Source organism: Strongylocentrotus purpuratus, unplaced genomic scaffold (genome assembly GCF_000002235.5).
Source record: "Strongylocentrotus purpuratus isolate Spur 01 unplaced genomic scaffold, Spur_5.0 spur5_scaffold_20, whole genome shotgun sequence".
Taxonomy (NCBI): domain Eukaryota; kingdom Metazoa; phylum Echinodermata; class Echinoidea; order Camarodonta; family Strongylocentrotidae; genus Strongylocentrotus; species Strongylocentrotus purpuratus.
This window is the reverse complement of record NW_022145606.1, coordinates 45,061,801-45,084,249: the sequence shown is the minus strand read 5'-3', so window position 1 is coordinate 45,084,249 and position 22,449 is coordinate 45,061,801. Positions and strand designations below refer to the sequence as shown.

The 22,449-nt window shown below is 38.5% G+C and overlaps 1 protein-coding gene across 1 annotated transcript in view; it reads right to left on the bottom strand.

Moving 5' to 3' along the window:
- Positions 1-715: 715 nt before the first annotated feature.
- The window catches only part of LOC578020 (pleckstrin homology domain-containing family F member 2), a 33,337-nt gene continuing 11,603 nt past the window's right edge, over positions 716-22,449 (bottom strand). The window contains 9 exon segments of the mRNA XM_030993456.1: positions 716-1,970; positions 3,101-3,198; positions 3,675-3,763; positions 3,765-3,829; positions 4,876-4,912; positions 4,914-4,977; positions 5,921-6,046; positions 14,265-14,328; positions 15,083-15,220. Coding sequence (XP_030849316.1) covers positions 1,938-1,970; positions 3,101-3,198; positions 3,675-3,763; positions 3,765-3,829; positions 4,876-4,912; positions 4,914-4,977; positions 5,921-6,046; positions 14,265-14,328; positions 15,083-15,220 — 714 coding nt within the window. The 3' untranslated portion in view covers positions 716-1,937.

Genomic DNA, 22,449 nt, shown 5'->3' with positions numbered 1-22,449 from the left:
AACTAGTTTAATACTTTATCAATTCCATTATGAAAAGAACATGATATATCTGGGTATTTTATTAATCCTACATCCCCCCCCCCCCCCCCCCCCCCCCCCGGGAGAAAAAGTTGGATAGTAAAGGGACAAATTGTGTTTATTTTGTTAATATAATCATTAGATTAAAAAAATAATAAAATTAATAAAAATATTGTACATATATATGTTTTAAGGACAATTTCAGTTACTAGAAAAAATGAAAAAATAAAGGACAAAGTCAAACTTTGACAAATTGGCTCTTCCCCTACATAAAGGATGTATATTTATTCAAATTTCCAGTTACAATCTTATTTTTTTTTCTTCAATTTTATATAAATAATCACTGCTTGAAATTTGATGGAAAGCCAATTTCTTTTCTGTAATCTTCCTCATGAATTTCTTGTTAAACAAAAATAATACAAATACAGGCAGCATTGAGTAATTTTTGTAATAAAGGCATTGTTTAACAATGTTTCCAGTTTTACAAATCTGAGCTGCACGGCCCTACATGTTATCAGTGTTTGTGATATGGTGTAATATTGAGGCCCTAAAACAATTGCACTTCAAAATGATCATGAAGTGCTTCAAAAAAGGAAAATCTTTTGGTGACTTGTTTTTACCATACTCATTTTCACCAATAGATTGTAACGTTATAAAAACCCATTTGCCATTTCCCATTTGAAATTGATTTTTCGTATTAGTTTTTAAATATTCCTCTGAAGTACAAGGTGATAAATCAGACATAACCAAGTGTTATTGAGCAAAGGAATTATCACAAAACATTGTTGATTAAAAATCATGATCAGTCTTTATACACAGATTTCATTTTTAATTTTTACATTATTCATCCTAATTCTTATTTCATTGCAGTAAATCTCCACCAAACATTCTTTTTCTTTTACGTTTCCCCTACAACACGACTTTGTTAAAGGGATAGTTGAGTTTTGTTGCAGAGGGTGCTTCACAAAATAACCTTTTTTATGAGATAATGAAAAAACTGAGTGTCAAATTTGAAAGAATATACAATTTAAATGACAAAATCATCTTTGATTGATCAAATTCAGTTCAGAGATGGCCAAAATATCCATAAATATAAACATTTCTAATATCTGTGGTGCCCCACAACATTTCTAATATTTGTGGTGCCCCACAAATATTGGGGAACTTTGAACCAGTCGTTAAAAAGACAAGATAGCGCCTTATACGTTTTATTCCAGCCAATGCCAACATTGGCTTTTTTGTTGGCTTTTTTGTGTTGGTTATGATACGCACAACCAGCCGGCCAGTGCATTGTTATTAATAATTAATTAATTAATGGTCACCATATTTTTTTTTAAGCGAAGCTGAATCGGTATGATCGTATTCAATCTAAATTCACACATTTTGGGGTCTAAAATTACCTTCATAGCAATTTTAGGTTCCAAAAGGGCACTAGAAATGTCATAAATAAGAATAAGAGCAATAACCATGCACTTTGAAGGCATCTGCGGTCAGAAACAAGAACTCAACTATCCCTTTAAGTATTGACTCATCGATACCTTGACGTCACTGTATACATGCTTAACCAGGCAGACGTACGGAATTCCGATGAACACTACGAGGTGCTGTGTGTGAACGCTCATGGATCGTAAAGGCTTGTTAACACACGACATGGGAAACGGCAGCAGGTTTCTTTTTACACGTAAGGTAACGGCAAGCAGGGAGAAAAAGTAGCTACGCACAACAAAGGTCCTTCGCAAACATATCAGTCATGAGATACAGATATGTTTAGCACATTACACTAACGTCTTAAAGAAAAACTGCTGCAGTTAAATCATATGTAAAACAAGTCCTACAGAGGGCAGAGCACACGCCTTCTATCACGTTGTCTCCGTTAGTTCAAAATTGGCACTAGGGAATGGGGTCGCCTATTTACCCCCTCACCGATAGTTCTCTTCGTAGAATGTTGGATGCTGCAAGATCGTAAAAGAGAGAAGGGAAAGAAGTTTTTAAAGGGGCGTTTAAAAAAAGAAGACTTTGAATCACAATAATATCTGCAATGGAACTAGTAACTACCATGACATTTTCTGATGGGGTATCCTTACTTTAAATGTATGGTTGATAATAAGCCAGTTTTATAGTTGCAGTCTGAACATGAGCAGATAATTGCAGACCGAATTGTGAAATACATGTAGACAAAATACTGGATACGTGCTCATGAAAGTTATGTTATCATTATGCACAAACAGTGCACTTCATGATACACAGGTGGAAGTATTCTTTGAAAAATGGAAACAAACTCATGTAGCATCTCCATCACTGTAGGAGTGATTTTTGTTAAATGTACAAAGTGGGACCTCTTCATGTTTTGAAGATCTGTGGATATTCAGGGTCATTTGGGACATCTGGTCTATTTTGAAGGGGTTGTATAAAACCAACATGTAGTTTATCAATACTCATCAATATTTATAAGGGTATAGTAAGATTAAATCCTCTTTCTAAATTCATTTCAAAGAAAACTTAAATTACACTTCTATCTTCTTATCAATAGGCCATCTTTATTTTTTCAGTTAAATTTCTAATTCGATACCCTCAATACCTTGGTTTTACTTTTTTGTTCTGCCAAAATATTAATGTTATAACTTGATAATTCTTGGGACCATCAGCTTGTCAAGCCTAAATATTTAAGTGTCTTGCATGTTTTTTTTTAACTGAAGAAGGAATAAAGAATAAGCTTATTATCATACTACAATCAATGTTGTTGTTCTAGAGAACCAAGTAAAATTTCATAAGGGCTATACTTTCATTTTATTTTTAGAGCTTTTTTTAAAGCTATCCAGAGCTGAATGGCTCGAGCCATGCCTATTACTAATAGCAACTGTACTCAAACAAAAGTGCTTGAAGAATAATGTCTCACAGTCATTTTATGACACTAAAGAATTACAAACGTACCCTTGACCCACAGATATCAAAGCCCAATGCTAGCCTCAGCTAACATCCAAAGGTAACGTTACCCCTAAATAACTTTTATCATTGAAAAAAAATCCTAAACCAAAGTATGTATCATCTCGATATCATCCCATTATCAAAATGTTATACATACCACTTCTTCTGCTGGTGTATTTCTTGTGATGGCATCGATGTCTTCGTCATCATCGTCATCGTCATCGGAGTCCTGGTCAAGAGGGGCAGCATTCCGAGCTGAGGAAGAAGATAGATGTAAAGCTAATTTTTGAGGTCAGGACAAGACAAGGGTGGAGAGTGTAGATCTGCAGTCGGGTGACTTATCCACTAGACCACAGCACAAATCAACACGCATTTCAATGGGATATCGGCAAACTTGCACTTAATGACGGTTTTGTGAAACAATGCCTGCGCAATTATATTGTGATATTGCATCTCACGAACAATGACCTTGTGCATTGCTCATCATACACATTCCAAGAAATTTTGTTTTGAAGAGTTTTTTCTACTCAATTCAAGAATTCTATACAAAAGGCAGTTCTTCTCCAGAGAAAGTTGTTGGTAGCAGAAGTCACAGACCCTAACGGGGAAGAAGGAACTTATCCTATCCAAAGGTACCGTCATTTAACGTCCTATCTAAAGGCACTTTCATTCAACGTCCTATCCAAAGGCACTGTCATTTAACATCCTAACCTAGGGACGAATACTTACTCTCTCTCCCATCCTTTCTCTTGTGCCGTTCTTCTCCAGAGAAAGTTGTTGGTAGCAGTAGTCGCAGACCCTGACGGGGGCTTCGGACTGAAGGGAAGAAGAACTTCTTGGCGGAGCAAGACTGGCAGACCACCTTACCACACTTCCGACAATGGTGCTGTCAAAGACAAAATTGAAATGACAGATAAATATCATTAATCCTTTGGAGAATGACGACATCTGGAACTTTGCATTTAACCAACACATCTTTCAAAACAGTGCTACGGAGTTTGCTTCTAGAACAATTTATCCGGGTTTCATTTTGTTAAAAATATTGGGTAAAGATGAAGTTGCATTTATATTTTACATTAGGTTAAGAAATAGGCTTAGGCTCGGTGTGGCATTGGGTCTTAAGTTGGATTTAATAATTAGGTTGGAGTAAGAATAGACCATGGAGCATTTATCACCGGTTCATGTTTTGTGCACCCTTCAAAGTTTGTTCCTATTTCAGTTTCAACTAAGCTCATTTGAATCCTCTCGATGCTTCTCAAACAAGTGAACAGTTTGTGTGTGTGGGGGTATCTTTAACTCATAGCCTGCCATGAGGCTGCATGCACGCTACCTATTGAGTGCCATGTGCGTGCAAGGGCGCTTTCGTAATAGCAGTTATTGTTCACGTTGGGCTGTGCTGTGTGTATTGCACTCGCCATTCATAGAACCATCGCGTTAATCAGATTATCTCCAAATCAACCTGGCACAGTGGGGATTAGCCCTGTGGCACGATAAGAGTTAAGTACACTGCATACCATGAATACAGTTTCAGAGAAAAATAATAATAATAATAGGTCCACTTATATAACACGGCTACTACATGAATATACTCTACTGCGCTAAATACAAAGTATCATATTATTACCCCGGCTGTAGCTGAGCTACCATAATAAAGCGCTAAAGCATTCAAGGAATTTCTTCCTACCTGGTACCCATTTACTTCACCTGGGTGGAGAGTGGCAAATGTAGATTGATGTCTCACCAAATAACATTAGCGCCACAGCAGGACTCAATTAAACATAAACAAATGTTCTTGTGAGCAGGATAGATAACTTTTATTGCAAAGCATAAAGCTTCACATGTAACAATGAATACATCACTCTATGGTCATATTTAGTGGTCGGAACAAGGTTTTTCTCAAAATTTACGACTTTCGAAATGTAAATAACTCACCCTTCTGAACAGCGCTGTAAATCTCTTATTAAAGCATACAGTGAGGGGCATCATGGTCCGGCACCCAGACAGGACTGAGCTCTGTAGCGGGCTTCTTCCCACCTAGAAGGATAAACAAACAAATGTCTAGTTAGATGTGTTGCCTTACAATACAGTGAAACCTGTCTATAAAGACCACCAATGGGAGGCAAGAAAAGTGTTTATGTACAGGTTCCTTTAGTACATGTTTGAATGAGAAACATTTCTCGAGGGAAACAGACGGGACTAAGCTCTGTAGCGGGCTTCTTCCCACCTAGAAGGACAAACAGACAATGTTTAGTGAGATGTATTGCCTTACAATACAGTGAAACCTGTCTATAAAGACCACCAAAGGGAGTGTGTGTACGTGTGTGTGTGTGTAATTGGGTTTTTTACCTATGTATTTCAATCAGATATGATTATTTACGTCTGGGGACCGACCTTTAAAGTCACCATCCGAAAGACGTGACTCAGTTTCGAACTTGTGCCTCGGCTGAATCAGTTTGTAACTTCCATTGTTAGCTGGATTACAGGCGCACGCCACAATGCCCCGTTGGGACTAGAAAAGTGGTCTTTTTAGGCAGGTTATCTTTATGTACAGGTGCCTTTAGTACATGTTTGAATGAGGAACCATTCTCAAGAGAAACAAAAATGTGGTCTTTGCTGATCAAATGTAAAGAAATCATCTTTAAAGAAATGATATTACATATTCAAAATTATTATCTTGAAAAGTAAAAGTGGGGAAAACAATGACGGGGGCTGAGGCAATGTGCACGAGAAACTCAGAAAAAGCTTAAGCTAAATACACTATTCATATTTGTTTGTTTATCAATAAGTCAGTGCGATACATTAATATCAATGAACAACATACAGTTGTAGCTATTACAATCCAGTTTAGTTCCAATAACCAATCAAAATTTCTGGTTTTGCTAGCTGAAAAAAACCTTAAATTGGATTAAACCAATGAAAGTCAAAACAATTGGATAACTAAAACAACTTTAGCACTGATTTTAACTTTTAGACTTACTTTTTGCTAGGAGATCTGAGATGCATTTGTTTATATGGGCCATCCATTCAGATTTCTCTGTTGCCGTGGCAGCGTAAACTGTGAATGACTTGGTCGCACTGATGATCTGCCAACCATTCTTTAAATCTGAAACAACAATGAGAAACAACAATAACAACAATGTAAACAAAACATAAAATTAAAAAACAATAACAACATGTACAGTCAAACCTGCTTTAGTGACCACCTGTCTACAAAGACCACATTTGTTGTTTCCCTTGAAAATGGTTTCACATTGAAACATGTACTAAAGGAACATGTCTACAAAGACTTTTTGTGTTTCCCTTGGGCGGTCGCTATAGAGAGGTTTGACAGTATCAACTATTGTAAATCTCTGCCCTTGTGCTGTGGTAGCATACTCTATGAATGACTTGGTTGCATCAATGATTTACGAGCCATTCTTCAAATCTGAAAATGATATAAACAGTACATTTACATGCAATCTATAAACAATAAAGTAATATAAAATCTAACAAATAAAAAATAAAGTAGTATACATATATCAACCGTGAACATCATTAAGGCATGAGATATTTATTATTGCTGTCGTTCCGATGCAGGATCCTGCATGGAACGATCGGCGCCGATTTGGTACGCGCACTTTGCCTGACTGCAGTCTCCAAATTTAATTATCAAATTGAAATCGTCGCGACGCAAGAGGACGAATTTGGTACGCGCACTTTGCCTGACTGCAGTCTCCAAATTTAATTATTAGTTTGAAATCATCGCGACGCAGGAGGACGAATTTCAGTGCGCACATGCACAGCAATCATAAAAGGATGCGCTAGCTGAAGACACAGCGCGGCCGCTACGTACTCTCAGCCTAGCTAGCCACGTTGGCTATCTCCGCGCATGGTATAGGCGCAAGCCAAATGGAGTGAGCGAGCTAGAGCGTTGGAATTGCAGAGCAATGTGATTGAGATTATTCCTGATTAGTTTTTATTACAAGCTATAGATCGATGGGTTTTACAATAGTGAAGTTTATTTGCTCACAATTTAATTTCAAGCTATAGATCTAAGTATGCAAAATATAAATTGCTTGGGTTTTATCAACACATTCCATGATAAATCTAACCTCAATTCTGTCCACGACCTCGTGTAAAAAAGACGTATCGGCACGTAAATCTTGACCCATTAAAATCTAAACCTTTTGTTTATGTTTGGCTGAGAGGTATATTGCGCAATTCTGAACTGGAGTTCTATTTTGAGATTTGAATGCGAGGAGACAAAATGCCGCCCATTTGAACCCTTGAACTTTGTTTGAACAAAGGCCCTGCGCGCAATTCCTTGGGTGTTGATAAACAAACATGAGGAAAGATGGAGACAAGAGAGAGGGAGAGGAAGGGGTACACTTGGAAGATGGAGGGAGGGAAAGAGCGAGAGAATAGATTGATGGGGAAATTAAGTCTACGAGAGTCAAAATCGGGATAGATGTGAAAATCAATTGTTAATAAAGACGATAAAGTATCAAGTTATTTATTTAATACCCATGATTCTTTTATAAAATTCTAATCGTAATAATGCGAAACTAATCTTGTCTAGTGTTCCTATTATTTAGACAGTCATTTCGAGCTCCTCGATCTATTCGCGGTGTAGGCCTATTTTGTTGCTTGTTTGTGTGTTTGTGTGGTTGTGATGTGCCTGTATGAATTAGGCCCTACTTGTCATGTCATGTCGGTTATTTTTTTCGAAAATTGAAGCAATGATACAAAATTTTGATTATAAAATTCAGCAATTTTATTAAAAATTGTTACGATCGATATGATTGAGGAGTCTTAAGTTCGCAATGCTAAGATCACGATACCAGTCATGACTCATGATAGCGAATTATCTCAGTGGTGATTTTAGAATTAAATCCCTTTTCTGCAGTATTTTAATGAATAGTCAAATATGGATCTCTGTTTTGTGACAATAAATATTCATTAAATTATTACACAAAGAAAACGATTCGTTGTACCGTTCTCGACTATAATGTCCACCCCCCCCCCCTCCCCTCCAGCCGCAGCGTGGGAGCTTTGACATTTCATTAAATTACTAGAGAAAGAAGACGATTCGTTGTACCGTTCTCGATTATTAATCCTTGTCTGATTTCAGTTCCCCCCCCCCCCTCCAGTGCGAAGCGTGGAAGCTTTATATCATTAAATTATTAGAGAAAGAACTCGATTCGTTGTACCGTTCTTGACTCTTAATCCTTGTCTGAATTCAGCCCCCCCCCCCCCGTCCCGTGCGGAAGCTTTGACATTTCATTAAATTTTTAAAGAAGGAAGATGATTCGTAGTACAGTTCTTGACTCTTAATCCTTGTCTGAATTCAGCCCCACCCCCCCCCGTCCCGTGCGGAAGCTTTGCGGTTTCATGAAATTTTTAGAGAAAGAAGACGATTCGTAGTACCGTTCTTGACTCTTAATCCTTGTCTGAATTCAGCCCCCCCCCCCTCCTCCTGCGCGAAGCTTTCAAGAAGACGATTCGTTGTATACCGTTCTCGATTATTAATCCTTGTATCAATTCAGCCCCACCCCCCCCCCCCCCCGTCCCGTGCGGAAGCTTTGACATTTCATGAAATTATTAGAGAAAGAAGACGATTCGTAGTACCGTTGTTGACTCTTAATCATCCTTGTCTGGATTCAGCCCCCCCCCCCCCCGTCCCGCGCGGAAGATATGACATTTCCTTCAATTATTATTAGAGAAAGAAGACGTTTCGTTGTACCGTTCTCGTCTATTAATGTTTATCTAAATTCAGCCCCCCCCCCCGATCCCCTCCAGCGCGAAGCGTGAAATCTTCGACATTTCATTAAATTACTAGAGAAAGAAAACGATTCGTTGTACCGTTCTCGATTATTAATCCTTGTCTGAATTCAGTTCCCCCCCCCCCCCCCTCCAGTGCAAAAGCGTGAAATCTTTGACATGTCATTAAATTATTAGAGAAAGAAGACATTTCGTAGTACCGTTCTTGACTCTTAATCCTTGTCTGAATTGAGCCCACCCCCCCCCGTCCCGTGCGGAAGCTTTGACATTTCATTAAATTACTAGAGAAAGAAGACGATTCGTTGTACCGTTCTTGACTCTTAATCCTTTTCTGAATTCAGCCACACCCCCCCCCCCCCAGTCCCGTGCGGAAGCTTTGACATTTCATTAAATTATTAGAGAAAGAAGACATTTCGTTGTACCGTTCTTCACTCTTAATCCTTGTCTGGATTCAGCCCCCCCCCCCCCCCCGTCCCATGCGGAAGCTTTGACATTTTCTTAAATTACTAGAGAAAGAAGACGATTCGTAGTACCGTTGTTGACTCTTAATCATCCTTGTCTGGATTCAGCCCCCCCCCCCCGTCCCGTGCGGAAGCTTTGACACTTCCTTAAATTATTAGAGAAAGAAGACGATTCGTTGTACCGATCTTGACTCTTAATCCTTGTCTGAATTCAGTCCACCCCCCCCCCCGTCCCGCGCGGAAGATATGACATTTCCTTCAATATTAGAGAAAGAAGGCGATTTCTCGACTATTAATGCTTATCTAAATTCAGTCCCCCCCCCCCCCCCCCTCTCGTCCCGTGCGGAAGCTTTGACATAATCATTAAATTACTAGAGAAAGAGACGATTTCTCGACTATTAATGCTTATCTAAATTCAGTCCCCCCCCCCCCCCCCCCATCCAAGGCGGAAATATGACATTTCGGAAATTATTAGAGAAAGAAGACGATTCGTTGTACCGTTCTCGATTATTAATCCTTGTCTGAATTCAGTTCCCCCCCCCCCCTCCAGTGCGAAGCGTGGAAGCTTTGACATTTCATTAAATTACTAGAGAAAGAAGACGATTCGTTGTACCGTTCTCGATTATTAATCCTTGTCTGAATTCAGTTCCCCCCCCCCCCCTCCAGTGCGAAGCGTGGAAGCTTTGACATGTCATTAAATTATTAAAGAAAGAATTCGATTCGTTGTACCGTTCTTGACTCTTAATCCTTGTCTGAATTCAGCCCCCACCCCCCCCCCCCCGTCCCATGCGGAAGCTTTGACATTTCCTTAAATTACTAGAGAAAGAAGACGATTCGTAGTACCGTTCTTGACTCTTAATCATCCTTGTCTGAATTCAGCCCCCCCCCCCCAGTCCCGTGCGGAAGCTTTGACATTTCCTTAAATTATTAGAGAAAGAAGTCGATTCATTGTACCGTTCTTGACTCTTACTCCTTGTTTGAATTTAGTCCCCCCCCCCCCCCCCGTCCCGTGCGGAAGCTTTGACATCAATAAATTACTAGAGAAAGCAGACGATTCGTTGTACCGTTCTCGATTATTAATCCTTGTCTGAATTCAGTTCCCCCCCCCCTCCAGTGCGAAGCGTGGAAGCTCTGACATTTCATTAAATTATTAGAGTAAGAAGTTGATTCGTTGTACCGTTCTCGACTATTAATGCTTGTCTGAATGCAGTCCCCCCCCCCCCCACTCCAGCGCGAAGCGTGGAAGCTCTGACATTTCATTAAATTACTAGAGAAAGAAGACGATTCGTTGTACCGTTCTCGACTCTTAATACTTGTCTGAATTCAGTTCCCTCCCCCCCTCCAGTGCGAAGCGTGGAAGCTTTGACATGTCATTAAATTATTAAAGAAAGAAGTCGATTCGTTGTACCGTTCTTGACTCTTAATCCTTGTTTGAATTTAGTCCCCCCCCCCCCGTCCCGTGCGGAAGCTTTGACATCAATAAATTACTAGAGAAAGCAGACGATTCGTTGTACCGTTCTCGATTATTAATCCTTGTCTGAATTCAGTTCCCCCCCCCCCCCTCCAGTGCGAAGCGTGGAAGCTTTGACATGTCATTAAATTATTAGAGAAAGAAGTCGATTCGTTGTACCGTTCTTGACTCTTAATCCTTGTCTGAATTCAGCCCCCACCCCCCCCCCCCCCCCCCCCGTCCCATGCGGAAGCTTTGACATTTCCTTAAATTACTAGAGAAAGAAGACGATTCGTAGTACCGTTCTTGACTCTTAATCATCCTTGCCTGAATTCAGCCCCCCCCCCCAGCCCCGTGCGGAAGCTTTGACATTTCCTTAAATTATTAGAGAAAGAAGTCGATTCATTGTACCGTTCTTGACTCTTACTCCTTGTTTGAATTTAGTCCCCCCCCCCCCCGTCCCGTGCGGAAGCTTTGACATCAATAAATTACTAGAGAAAGCAGACGATTCGTTGTACCGTTCTCGATTATTAATCCTTGTCTGAATTCAGTTTCCCCCCCCCCCTCCAGTGCGAAGCGTGGAAGCTCTGACATTTCATTAAATTATTAGAGTAAGAAGTTGATTCGTTGTTGTACCGTTCTCGACTATTAATGCTTGTCTGAATGCAGTCCCCCCCCCCCCCACTCCAGCGCGAAGCGTGGAAGCTCTGACATTTCATTACATTATTAGAGAAAGAAGAGGATTCGTTTACATTTATCGACTCTTAATACTTGTCTGAATTTAGTACCCCCCCCCCCCCTCCCCCGCGCGGAAGCTTTGACATTTCAATAAATTATAAGAGAAAGAAGACGGTTCGTTGTACCTCCTCGACTATTAATCCTTGTCTGAATTCTCTATCTTTAAAACTTAAAAAAGAAGTTATTTTTTTCGGATTTTGAAAGAATGTTTGGTTGTCCCAAGGACTATCAAAATTCAATATATATAAATTTCTTTCTTCTGTGTACCAGCCTACCAGGTTCGACATTCACTGCTGCAAATTTAAGAAAGAGAAACCAAATTTTCATGGTCTTATATTTAGGATAAAAATTAAGTCTAAATCTGAATATGTAATTGCAGCCAAATATGGCAAGTTAAGCCTCCATTTTAAAAAGTTTATATTTGAGTTGTAGTGGACTATATGATGTTTTTGTCATTTCACATTCCTGTACATGATTGTAAACAGCAAGTTGGCTTTCATGTTATGTTTGAGCACCCAATAAAAAACAAATTTAAAAAAAATTAAAAAATAATCCTTGTCTGAATTCAGTTCCCCCGCCCCCGATCGCAAAAAGTCTCCATGTTCGACAAGAAATCATGGCCTATCCAATGGCCAACAGACTCTTGGGTGTAATTCCTTGTTTATTAGATGAACTAGTTGTAGACAAAACGATAGTAATTATGAATTTGGATTTGCCAAATTGTCATCATAGCTGTGTGCTTTTAACTCGCCCCTTTGAGGTTACGTCAAAAATATAAAATTCGCATACCTGTATAAAAAGGTCATGACTTAAAATATATATTTATATGAAAGGATTCCAAAATTGCGAAAGAAAAAGAAAATGAGGTAGAACATATATGGTGGCGACTTTTGATTGAAAATATTTCACATCAAAATCCTCCCCCCCCCCCCCTTGGATGGCAATCTCATTGTCATAAAAGTAAGAGGGGTTACAGCATGGAGATATAAGAAGAGATCTCCATGGTTACAGTACGTGATTACATTTCCCAGACATGTTTTGACAGTTCTTATCTAAGATATATGACACGCCCCAGCCAGCTGAAACCAAGAAGTTACAGGGCTTGTATAGTCTGCCAATTCAGACTTCATACCACTTGGAATACCTCAGGAGAATAAATGACAACTGAAAACAAGCAAACATTTGCTTTCAAAAAATAAACTTGCAAATTATTATTTAGCCAATGAGAAGACCCTTTTCGAGTAGAAGACAGTTTCATTATGATTTGGATATACAGTAGCACTCCGATAAACTTTTAAAGAAATTAGTCTCAAAGCTGATTATCGATTGGCACAGGCCGCCCAAGCAGTGTGTTGGACATTAGCTGAGCACATGTTTTTTTTGTGTGTGTGTGTGGATATAGCGTTGGGTTCAGTTGTGATGACCTAGAAATTCTATCATAACTCCCGTCATGTGTGTTCGGATGTAGATTTAGTAGAAATTATTTTGTCGCGTTTATAACCAACGCACAGTTGTAGCAGGGAGGTGTTTTAGAAACTCACATACCCTGGTTGTAGCAGTCTTCTTGGTTGTCGTACAATTTATTTCACTCTGTCATTTTTATAAACAAATTACGCACAGTTGTACTTGTAGCAGTAGAAATTACTTAAACTCTGTCATGCTTATAAAAAAAACGCAGAATTTGTAGTAGATCTAGAAGTTATTAAACTCCGTCATGTTTATAAACAAACACACGGTCTTAATTAGAACAAATACTTTAAACTCTGTCATGTTTAAAAACAACCAAATACCGGTAGTTGTAGTAGAAATTATTTTAACTCCATGATTAATCATGTTTATAAACAAACGCATATTTGTAGTAGAAATCATTTTTAAATGTAATGTTTATAAACAAATTACACACATGCAATTGTGGTAGAAATTATATTAACTCCGTGATGCTCATAAACAAACGCACATAATTTGTAGTAGAAGTTATTTAAACTCCGTCATGTAATATAAACAAACACACGGTCTTAGAAGAAATTATTTTAAACTCCGTCATGTTTAAAAACAACCAAACAGTTGTAGTAGAAATTATTTTAACTCCGTCATGTTTATTAACAAACGCACGATTGTACGTAGAAATTATTAGTAAATGTCATGTTTATAAACACACGCACAGCTGTGGTAGAAGTTATTTTAACTCCGACTTGTTTATAATATAGAAATGTCAATGTCGGGACACTCGATACATAATTTTGTGTCGTGCGCATGTACAGTGTACCGGCTTAAACGCTTGCCAGCGCTGCGCGTATATATATTAAATCAATTAATCCTACTGCAGTCGGACGATTATCACGCCGTCGCGTTCTGGCGCAGTGTTGTATAATATTTGTACTCCTGTCACTGATCATTGCGCCGATCGTTCTGGAGCGCGCATTGCAGGATCCTGCATCGGAACGACAGCAATAATAAATATCTCATGCCTAAACAACAAAAACAACAATAACTATCAATAAATTGTAACAATAATTTACTGTAATTCCTGTAAGTCAGCTTTAAAGCCAGTATCAGTATGCAAGCCCTCAACAATTTATCTGAAGCAGCAAGTTGAGTTCATGAAAGTATGAGCAAAATTTCAAAACAAGATACACTGTGCTTTTCTCTATGAATGAAAATGAAAGATGTAATTTTTACACAACAAATGGGGAGAATAGAACACTGCCACTTGCAAAATTCAAACTTCAAAAGAAAAATGACTGTACTTTTAATAATGAATATTATGCCACTATATTTTCAGGAAAGTTTTCAACTACGATTTTTTAACATTTTGGCCCTCATACAAGTTTTGAGATTTTCACAGCGCAAACCCTGCAATGCCCCAAAATAAATGAGGAATGTTTACGTAAAATTGAAAAAAAGTCACTTACTGCCTTCGTCGTCGACGGATTTTAACCTCACGTCTTCTAATGGCAATACATGCTGCTTGTTATACTGAAGAGAAAAATATGAAACAAAGATAAAAAGAGAGAAAACAAATATCATACACACTATCAACATACATGTACCGGTACATAAATTTCAAAAGGAAAATTTCATTTGTACACATTAGATAATATAAACGGGGTACTGCATTTCCATCCAAATAACTTTATTTCTTCCTCTACAGTAAAATACATGTTTTTTGTTGATACAGGCACAGAATTTTGTCTAGTTTGAATGATTACTACTCTCAAACTGGATACAAATACGACTCATTTAGGTATTCCTGCTGATTGTAAAGTACAACATTCGGTTGTTGTTTTTTCAGAGCGAGGAGAAACAAGAGAAACAAAAGGGGAAGTAAAGAGGTTTAAGAAAGGAGACATAAAGAGAGAAGAAAAAACGTGTGTGAGGAGAGAAAAGGAGATAGATAGATAAAGGAAAAGAGACAGAGAGAGAGAAGGAAGAGAGAGAGAAATAGAAAGAGACAGCGGAGAGAGAGAGTAAAGGACAAAACTGTCTATAGGTGGATACAGTAGAAAATTTCAAGAGTCTCTTAAAGACACATTATTTTGTTTGTTAAAATAGTATACTGTTATGACAAAGCAGTTAATTTTTCTCTTCTTTTCCCTCATGTCTACTATTATCTCCTTTTCTTTTTTCTGAGCTCATAGGAACTTCAATTAATTTTTGTGATATGTGCTATATACATGTAAGAATGGTTTATTATCATTATGAAAGTGTGGCAGTATTGTAGTCTTAATACCTTCTTTTTACTGAGTACAATATTGCCGTAGACCAAGGCATCGTTGAAGAGGAAGAATTGACGAGGTTTGCATCGCTTCCGGCAGTTCTTTGTGAGGACTCCCTCGCCGACCAACACCCGCCCTGGAACAGCTAGGGGCTGCAGAGACAAGATGGAGGATAAAAAAGTTGTTAAGCTTCGTTCATGCTAGGAGTCCACTAGGCCAGCGCAAGTTGGTGCCAGTTTGCGCCAATGTAATTTACTGTGGCGCCTAGTGTCGCCAATAAGGTGCCTAGTGGCGTGTAGTGGCTCAAACTGCCTCCCAACTGGCTCGTGGTGGCCCGTAACGGCACCAAATTTGAATGTGGCGGCAAGAAAATTTCAAAATGTTTGAAATTTTCGTCGCGCCACTTGCATCGAGCAATCAGCGCCAAGTGTCCGCCAAGTGGCACCAAATGGTGCGAAACATATCGCCCTTTGGTGCAAACAATCCGCCTATTGGAATCCACTGGAATGTAATGGCGCACGCCAAGTTGCGCCAATGAGATTTTCGCGCCAAATAATTCCAACAGAGGCGGATAGCCTGCCAAAGTGCGCCAAATGTGCAGTGGCCACCTCAGCATCTCTCATCTTCTGATGGAGCAGCATCAAACCGGAGTGTTGGCTCAGTCAGTAGAGCGTCAGCCTCACAACCGGGAGGTCGTGGGTTCGAACCCCGGCCGCGTCATACCAAAAGACGTTAAAAGATGGAGTTGTTGCTACCTTGTTTGGCGTTCAACAAAAAGGGATAGAGCAACGTCGATCTGGCGCTGCTCAGTGGCTGCCGGGCTCACGATCAATTGGGCAAAAAGAATTTCCATTTCGGTTTAATAAAATTTGGAGTGGACTATTAGGCTATTATTATTATTATTATTATTATTATTATTATTATCATCACTCTAACATTATCAAAAGCCTCAGACATATCAAAATTGTAAATATTTAGGAGAGATGTTGTTCATACAGCAGCTGAGGAGGCTCTGAACCAGGTAGCCAATGGCCGGTATTTATATAGTCGGCAAGTAGCGCCAATCGGCGGCAAGTTCAAACCAATTTGGCGACCTTTGGCACAAACTAATCAACAAGTGGCGCAAAGTAGCCGTCTATTGGCGCGAACGGCGCCAACAGGGTGAATTTTGGAATCAAATGGCCGTGTAATGGCGCGAACTGGCGCAAACTGGCGCAACATTTTGGAGCAAGCCGGGTGGCATTTGGCGCACGCCATATGGCACCCAGTTTATGCCGAGCGGACATTAATTCGGCGCCACAGCGAGCCGATCACATAATCTTTGGCGCGAACTGGCGCTGGCCCAGTGGACTCCTAGCATCAGATATAGCACGGTATACAGTGAAACCTCAGCGACTTTGTTGTTGTAATGACATTTTATAATTGAAATACATTTCACATTTCTGTGTCTAATAAATAGCCCAGAGCTCAGGGAATAAATAAACATGCACTAGTTTGGCCAGGGGGATTAGACCTCCATGCAAGGTCACTGAAAAAGAGGATCATGGGGGACCAACATGCACTGATTAGGCATTGCTTGCAATAGAGGATGCAAGTAGCTATAAGTTGTGCAGTGGGGCTTTAAAGATGAACAAGGATGAGGAAATTGATTTCTAAAAAACTACCTTCACTGCTTTATAAGGAAGTCTTCTGGAAAATATCAAATTCCAAATTAAAATGTCTATGCTCAGCCATTACTACAATATTAGAAAAGCATGTACATGAGGTACTTGCATTCACAATGAACTGTAAATCTAGAGGTACATTGTAAGTATTGCTTCAATCATTTCCTTCTTTCTCTCTTTTTCTTTTTCTTTGGCAAGGACACGGTTTCCTTACAATATTCTCCCTCTCTCTCTCTCGCTCTCTCTCTCTCTCTCTCTCTCCCTGGAAATGCTAGAGGTAACAAAGGAAATGGAATGAGGACAGAAAATGTAAAAATGACATTTGACAAAAATATGTTAATGAGCCATTGCTGAATTGCTGTATTAATCCCTTAGTGTCACAAATGGCTTCAATTGCATAAACTATGATACAGTGAAACATGTACAAAAGACTGCTCAGGGGAGAAAAGTGGTCTTTATAGGCAGGTAATCTTTCTGTACAGGTTCCTTTAGTACATGTTTCAATGCGAAACCAAGAGAAACAAAATATTAAGGTCTTCATAGAGTGGTGAAGTGTGACGTCATCAAAAATATATTTTTAGAATTTTTCAATTTTTTTCTTCATTTTCCGAAAGAGTATAAGAAAACAATGTCTAAATGACGAAAACCTATTGAATATGTTAAGTATTGGCTGAGATATGACCATCTGAATAAAAAAGATTGCCTATGCTATGGGAACTCAGTGTTATATGCTCTGGCTCCTAACCATTAGGAGCCAGAGCATATAACACTGAGTTCCTGTAGGAAATATATTGCTTCAGATGATCATACACTGTATCTCAGCCAATACTTAATATATTCAATTGGTTTTTGACATTTGGAAATTATTTTTGATGCTCTTTCGGAAAATGAAGAAAAAATTGAGAAATTCTAAGAATAGATTTTTGATAACTTCACACTTCACCACTAAATGTTATTTTCTGGTCCCATTTATCCTTTCAATGTTAACCATTCACATTTGATTGTTATATATTGATGTACTTTTTTGTTTGGATAATAAACTTCAAACTCAAACTCAAACTCAAACTAATATATTTTGACAAAGGAAGATTGTCTTTCTTCATGCTTGAAATACAAAAGAAGCTTTATTGCCTAGATGAACTGTGAAGCTTCTAACAATAGTATTACTAACATGTCTCGTTTACCCAGGGCAGCCTCATCTGTATTAATATTCCTTATATAATTGCTCTCGCAGTAATTTGATAGTACTTGAGTGGCATTGTACGAGAGGGAAACTAGTTCGCAACTGTCATTTTACATCGTGTGGTTTGGCTTAATAACTTTTGAATCAGAGCAATTAAAAATATGTCAGATGCTTGAGTATATTCAAAGGGTACAAACTTGTTTGCACACAGCTTCTGTGTTTGTTTCACGACTATATTGCGTTCGATGCCATGAATTCTAAAGAGAAAAATAAACTATTAAATCCTTATTAAAATTGACAACACTTTGAGAGATTCAAAATCCTATTATCTACATGTATTGATCAAAATTTGCCATTTTCTCAACTTCTCAACATTGTCTTTAGAGACATTACTGGTACATTTTTTTTTTTAGAATGCAGCAAGAAAAGAAAAATATAATTGTTGCCAATTTGAAGGGAAAATGTGTGATATATTTAGCCCTAAATATAAACCCTGTCCAATACTCTTTTCACACTGGTTTTGCTTAACCCTGTACTTTGCTTCGCCCCGTACTATCCTTAACCCCGGACTTTTTTGGGGGGCTTTTCACACACGCTGTTTTTAGTCCCGTACTCGCACCTACAGTGTATTCCGGAATAAGAAAATTCACGCTGTCCCCACTGCAATTCGTTAACCCCGGATATCGTGTATGTTATGATTGGACATGCTTCGCATCTGGCCAGCTGCGATACGCTCCATTGCGTAGTACCGTACTATTTTCATTCATTTGCTTGGCACCGCAATTGCAGGGTTAGCAGGAGTCAGCACCACAATTGCGGGGTTAGCCCTGCTATTTTGCAGGGTTAGTTAACCCCGTTCTATAGGTAGGGTTAGCCAACTTTAGCCCACTTTGGTAAAAGCCAGTCTGAACAGAAAATGGAATAGGCTTAACCCCGTACTATAGGTAGGGCTAAGACCCCCCCCCCCCCTTAACCCCACCTATAGTACAGGGTTAAGCAAAATATTGCCAGTGTGAAAACAGTATCTGAAGGGTTAAAAAGACATGCATACATGTACAGTACTTGTCAGGTAATGCAAGAGACTGAGCAGGAATGAGGAGAAGGAAGTACTCTAAAAAAGGTGGACTTAATTATTACCTAGTACTGCATCTTCTAAAGGCTTGATTTCTGAAAGCTGTATATTACATATATAAGATGTTCAGTATGAACACAGCATACATACATGTACATACATGTGCACAAATTAATGTGAAGGATAAAAGTTCCAAGATGTTCCAAATATGAATGCATCACCTTTTAAAGTTAATACATGTACTGTAAACTTGATAATGTACCGGTATAAGATGTTCGCGTGAACACAACATATGCCTGTGTGACCATATAATGGCAATTGTATTAGATAGGAAATCTAAACAAGCATCTAGACATCTACCTGATTTAGCTTCTAAATAATGACAAGCATACAAACAACCAGAATGTTAGTGCATTGAACTCTTCAAGTCAGAAAAAAGGCAGAATCGGCTTTAAATCGTAGACAAAAGCATGAATGCTCTGACGTCGGTACGATTCTGAGCCTGTTTATCTTTTCCTCGTCCAAGGAAGCATGAAATCTCTTGGAATTTAGAATATCTAAATCATACATGACTATTCAGATCCTCGGTCATGAAAATTTTACATGTTTGAATGCTCACATCTAATACCAATCATTGCAAATTCTTCCAAAAATCTGATCATAGTTGGATCGTATAGTGTGCGGTGGGCTACAGAAGTTTGAATTCTTAATATTGATGACTTGTCTTTATGAACACAGGCTACAGTCGTGGTATACTACAGAGATAGATGACTAAAGCTGAAGATTTTACACGTTTGAAAGTTCTAAAGTGCCGTCCTAGAGTACCAGATTGCAGAAATCTTGGAACTCGCTGGCAATGCTGCCCACAAAAACAAGAAGTTTGAATTCTTAATCTTGATGATCTATCCAATATGAACATAGCTGTAGTAGTTACAGAGATACATGTAGATGACTAAAGCTTAACATGTTACACATATGAATGTTCTCATCAAATGCTATTGCAAATTCTTCCAAAATCGGGACATATAGTATGCGGTGGGCCCGTTTACATGGCTGCCGTCCTAGAGTACCTAAACTCGCTGGCAATGCTGTCCGTGATGTTGATGTAGATTGTAAAGTGCACTTTTTTAATAAAGCGCTTAGAGAATTAAGTGTTAATCGTTATGCGCTAAATAAATCGAAAGTTATTTTCATTATTATTATAAGTTTAACTTCTTAATCTTGCCCAGCTCTCTGATGTGAACACAGCCATAGTATCCTACAGAGTTGAATGGGTGACTAATACAGTGGTTAACCTTCAGTATGAACACAGCCATAGTATCCTACAGAGATGGATGGGTGACTAATGCAGTGGTTAACCTTCAGTATGAACACAGCCGTAGCCGTAGTATCCTACAGAGATGGATGGGTGACTAATGCGGTGGTTAACCTTCAGTATGAACACAGCCGTAGTATCCTACCAAGTTGGATGGGTGACTAATGCGGTGGTTAACCTTCAGGATGACAGTGTGTTTTGAAGAGAATCTCTGAAGGTCAGCACGGAAAGGAAATAAAAATATGATTCACCTGTTCCAGTATCAGGAGGGGTAGTGATTAAAGGGATCCAGTAACTTTGTCTCATATTCAAAAACAAAATCCTGGATTTAGCTCATGCTGCAATTATAATTATAAACCTTTAGGTCAGTCAGAAACCCGATGACTTTAACAAGCCGATCGTCTGTATGATTATCAAGATATTTGTGATTGGAAATCAAAACCAAATTTTGCGTTTTCCTAACACTATAGTCTATTGGGGAAAACAAGTATGGTAAAACCGGTCACTCAAAGATTTTTACTTTTTTAGAGGCACTTCTAGATCATTTTGAAGCAATTTTTTTTTTTTTAGGGCTTCAATATTGCACCATATCACAGACACTGATAACACGTAGGGCCATACATCTCAGGTTTGACATTTTTAAACGATGCCTTTAAAGGGGAAGTGTGCATGTTTAATCGTTAATGCCTTATAGCAGTTTGGTCCACAACCAGTTCGTCTACCACCCATTGATCTATTCCCATATGGTCTACACCCAGCCCGTCTACTATCCACATGGTCTAGTAATAGTTTAATCATAAATGATAATAATCATCATATGAAATTTTATTAGACCTTATGGATAGTAGTGTATGGCATTAGACAAACTGGAAATTAGACTAAACTGGTTATGGTAATTAGACTAAATGAACGATAGACCAAATGGCTATTACCCTAAATGGTCATTAGACCAAATGATAAGTAGACAAAATTATTATTAGACCATAGATGTGGATAGTAGACGGACTGGGTGTAGAACATAATGGCATTTCAGTCAGTTAACAAATAAATTATTCATTCCTTTGGCTTTACCAAGTTTTGTAAACACTTTAAGCATGTGAAAAATAGATTTGTCCTGACTGATGTTTCTCGAGAGTGGGATATCGAAGCTTACATTAAAAGTATTCGACAAGGGCCCTACATTGTAATTCAACAAGTCCATCATTCATTCTTGAGTTACGAATAACACAAAAAAACATCAAATCTAAAAGGGTTATAAATAATTTAGTAACGTGTTAACTGTATGTCGAATACTTGAAAAGGAGCAAATTGAATACATGCACTCTTTAGGCAAAGAGCCTAGTATACTACATGTATAAAGCAATTTGATTACCACACACGATGTACCAGAATGTGTTTCCAAGTCTACTTCTAATGAATTAATGGTAGCAAAATTATTTTGGCATGAACCTATTGAATATAGTCTCATATTGTTCCACTTTAAAGGGAAAGTCCACCCCCAAAATAAGTTTGTTTCGATAGAGGCAGAATAATAAGAAAATCAGGTGAGTGAAAGTTTGAGCAAATTCTGAATGAAAATAAGAAAGTTATGAATTATTGAAGTTGTGATCAATCAAATACAAATTGGCAACTCTGTGACTTATTATACGAGCTCTCCTTCATTTGCTTTGTGCATAATATTCCATAACATCATGTTTTCTTCGTTATTGATGACAGAATATATATTTGTTCCTTGCAGGGGGAGTATAGAAACATATTTGCAATTATTATATTTAGGGTGCATGTATGGTTGAAATTTTTCTTGAGGGAAAATGAAAATTTTAGATTTTTTTAGTACTGAGCAAATGGAAGTTGAGCTCGCACGATACGTCATAGAGTTGCCAATTTGTGTTTGATTGATCACAACTTCAAAAATCCTAACTTCCTTATTTTTAATCAGAATTTGCTCAAACTTTCACCGACTCGTTTCTCTCATTTTTCTACTCCTATTAAAACTAACTTAATTTCAGGGTGGACTTCCCCTTTAATCACAAACACGAATGTTCCGGATATCTATGACTGTCAACGGACTTTCATGTAAACATCTCAAATGAACTCCAAAATGAGTCTGATAAAGACAACACAGACTAGCATATTTCTGATAATAC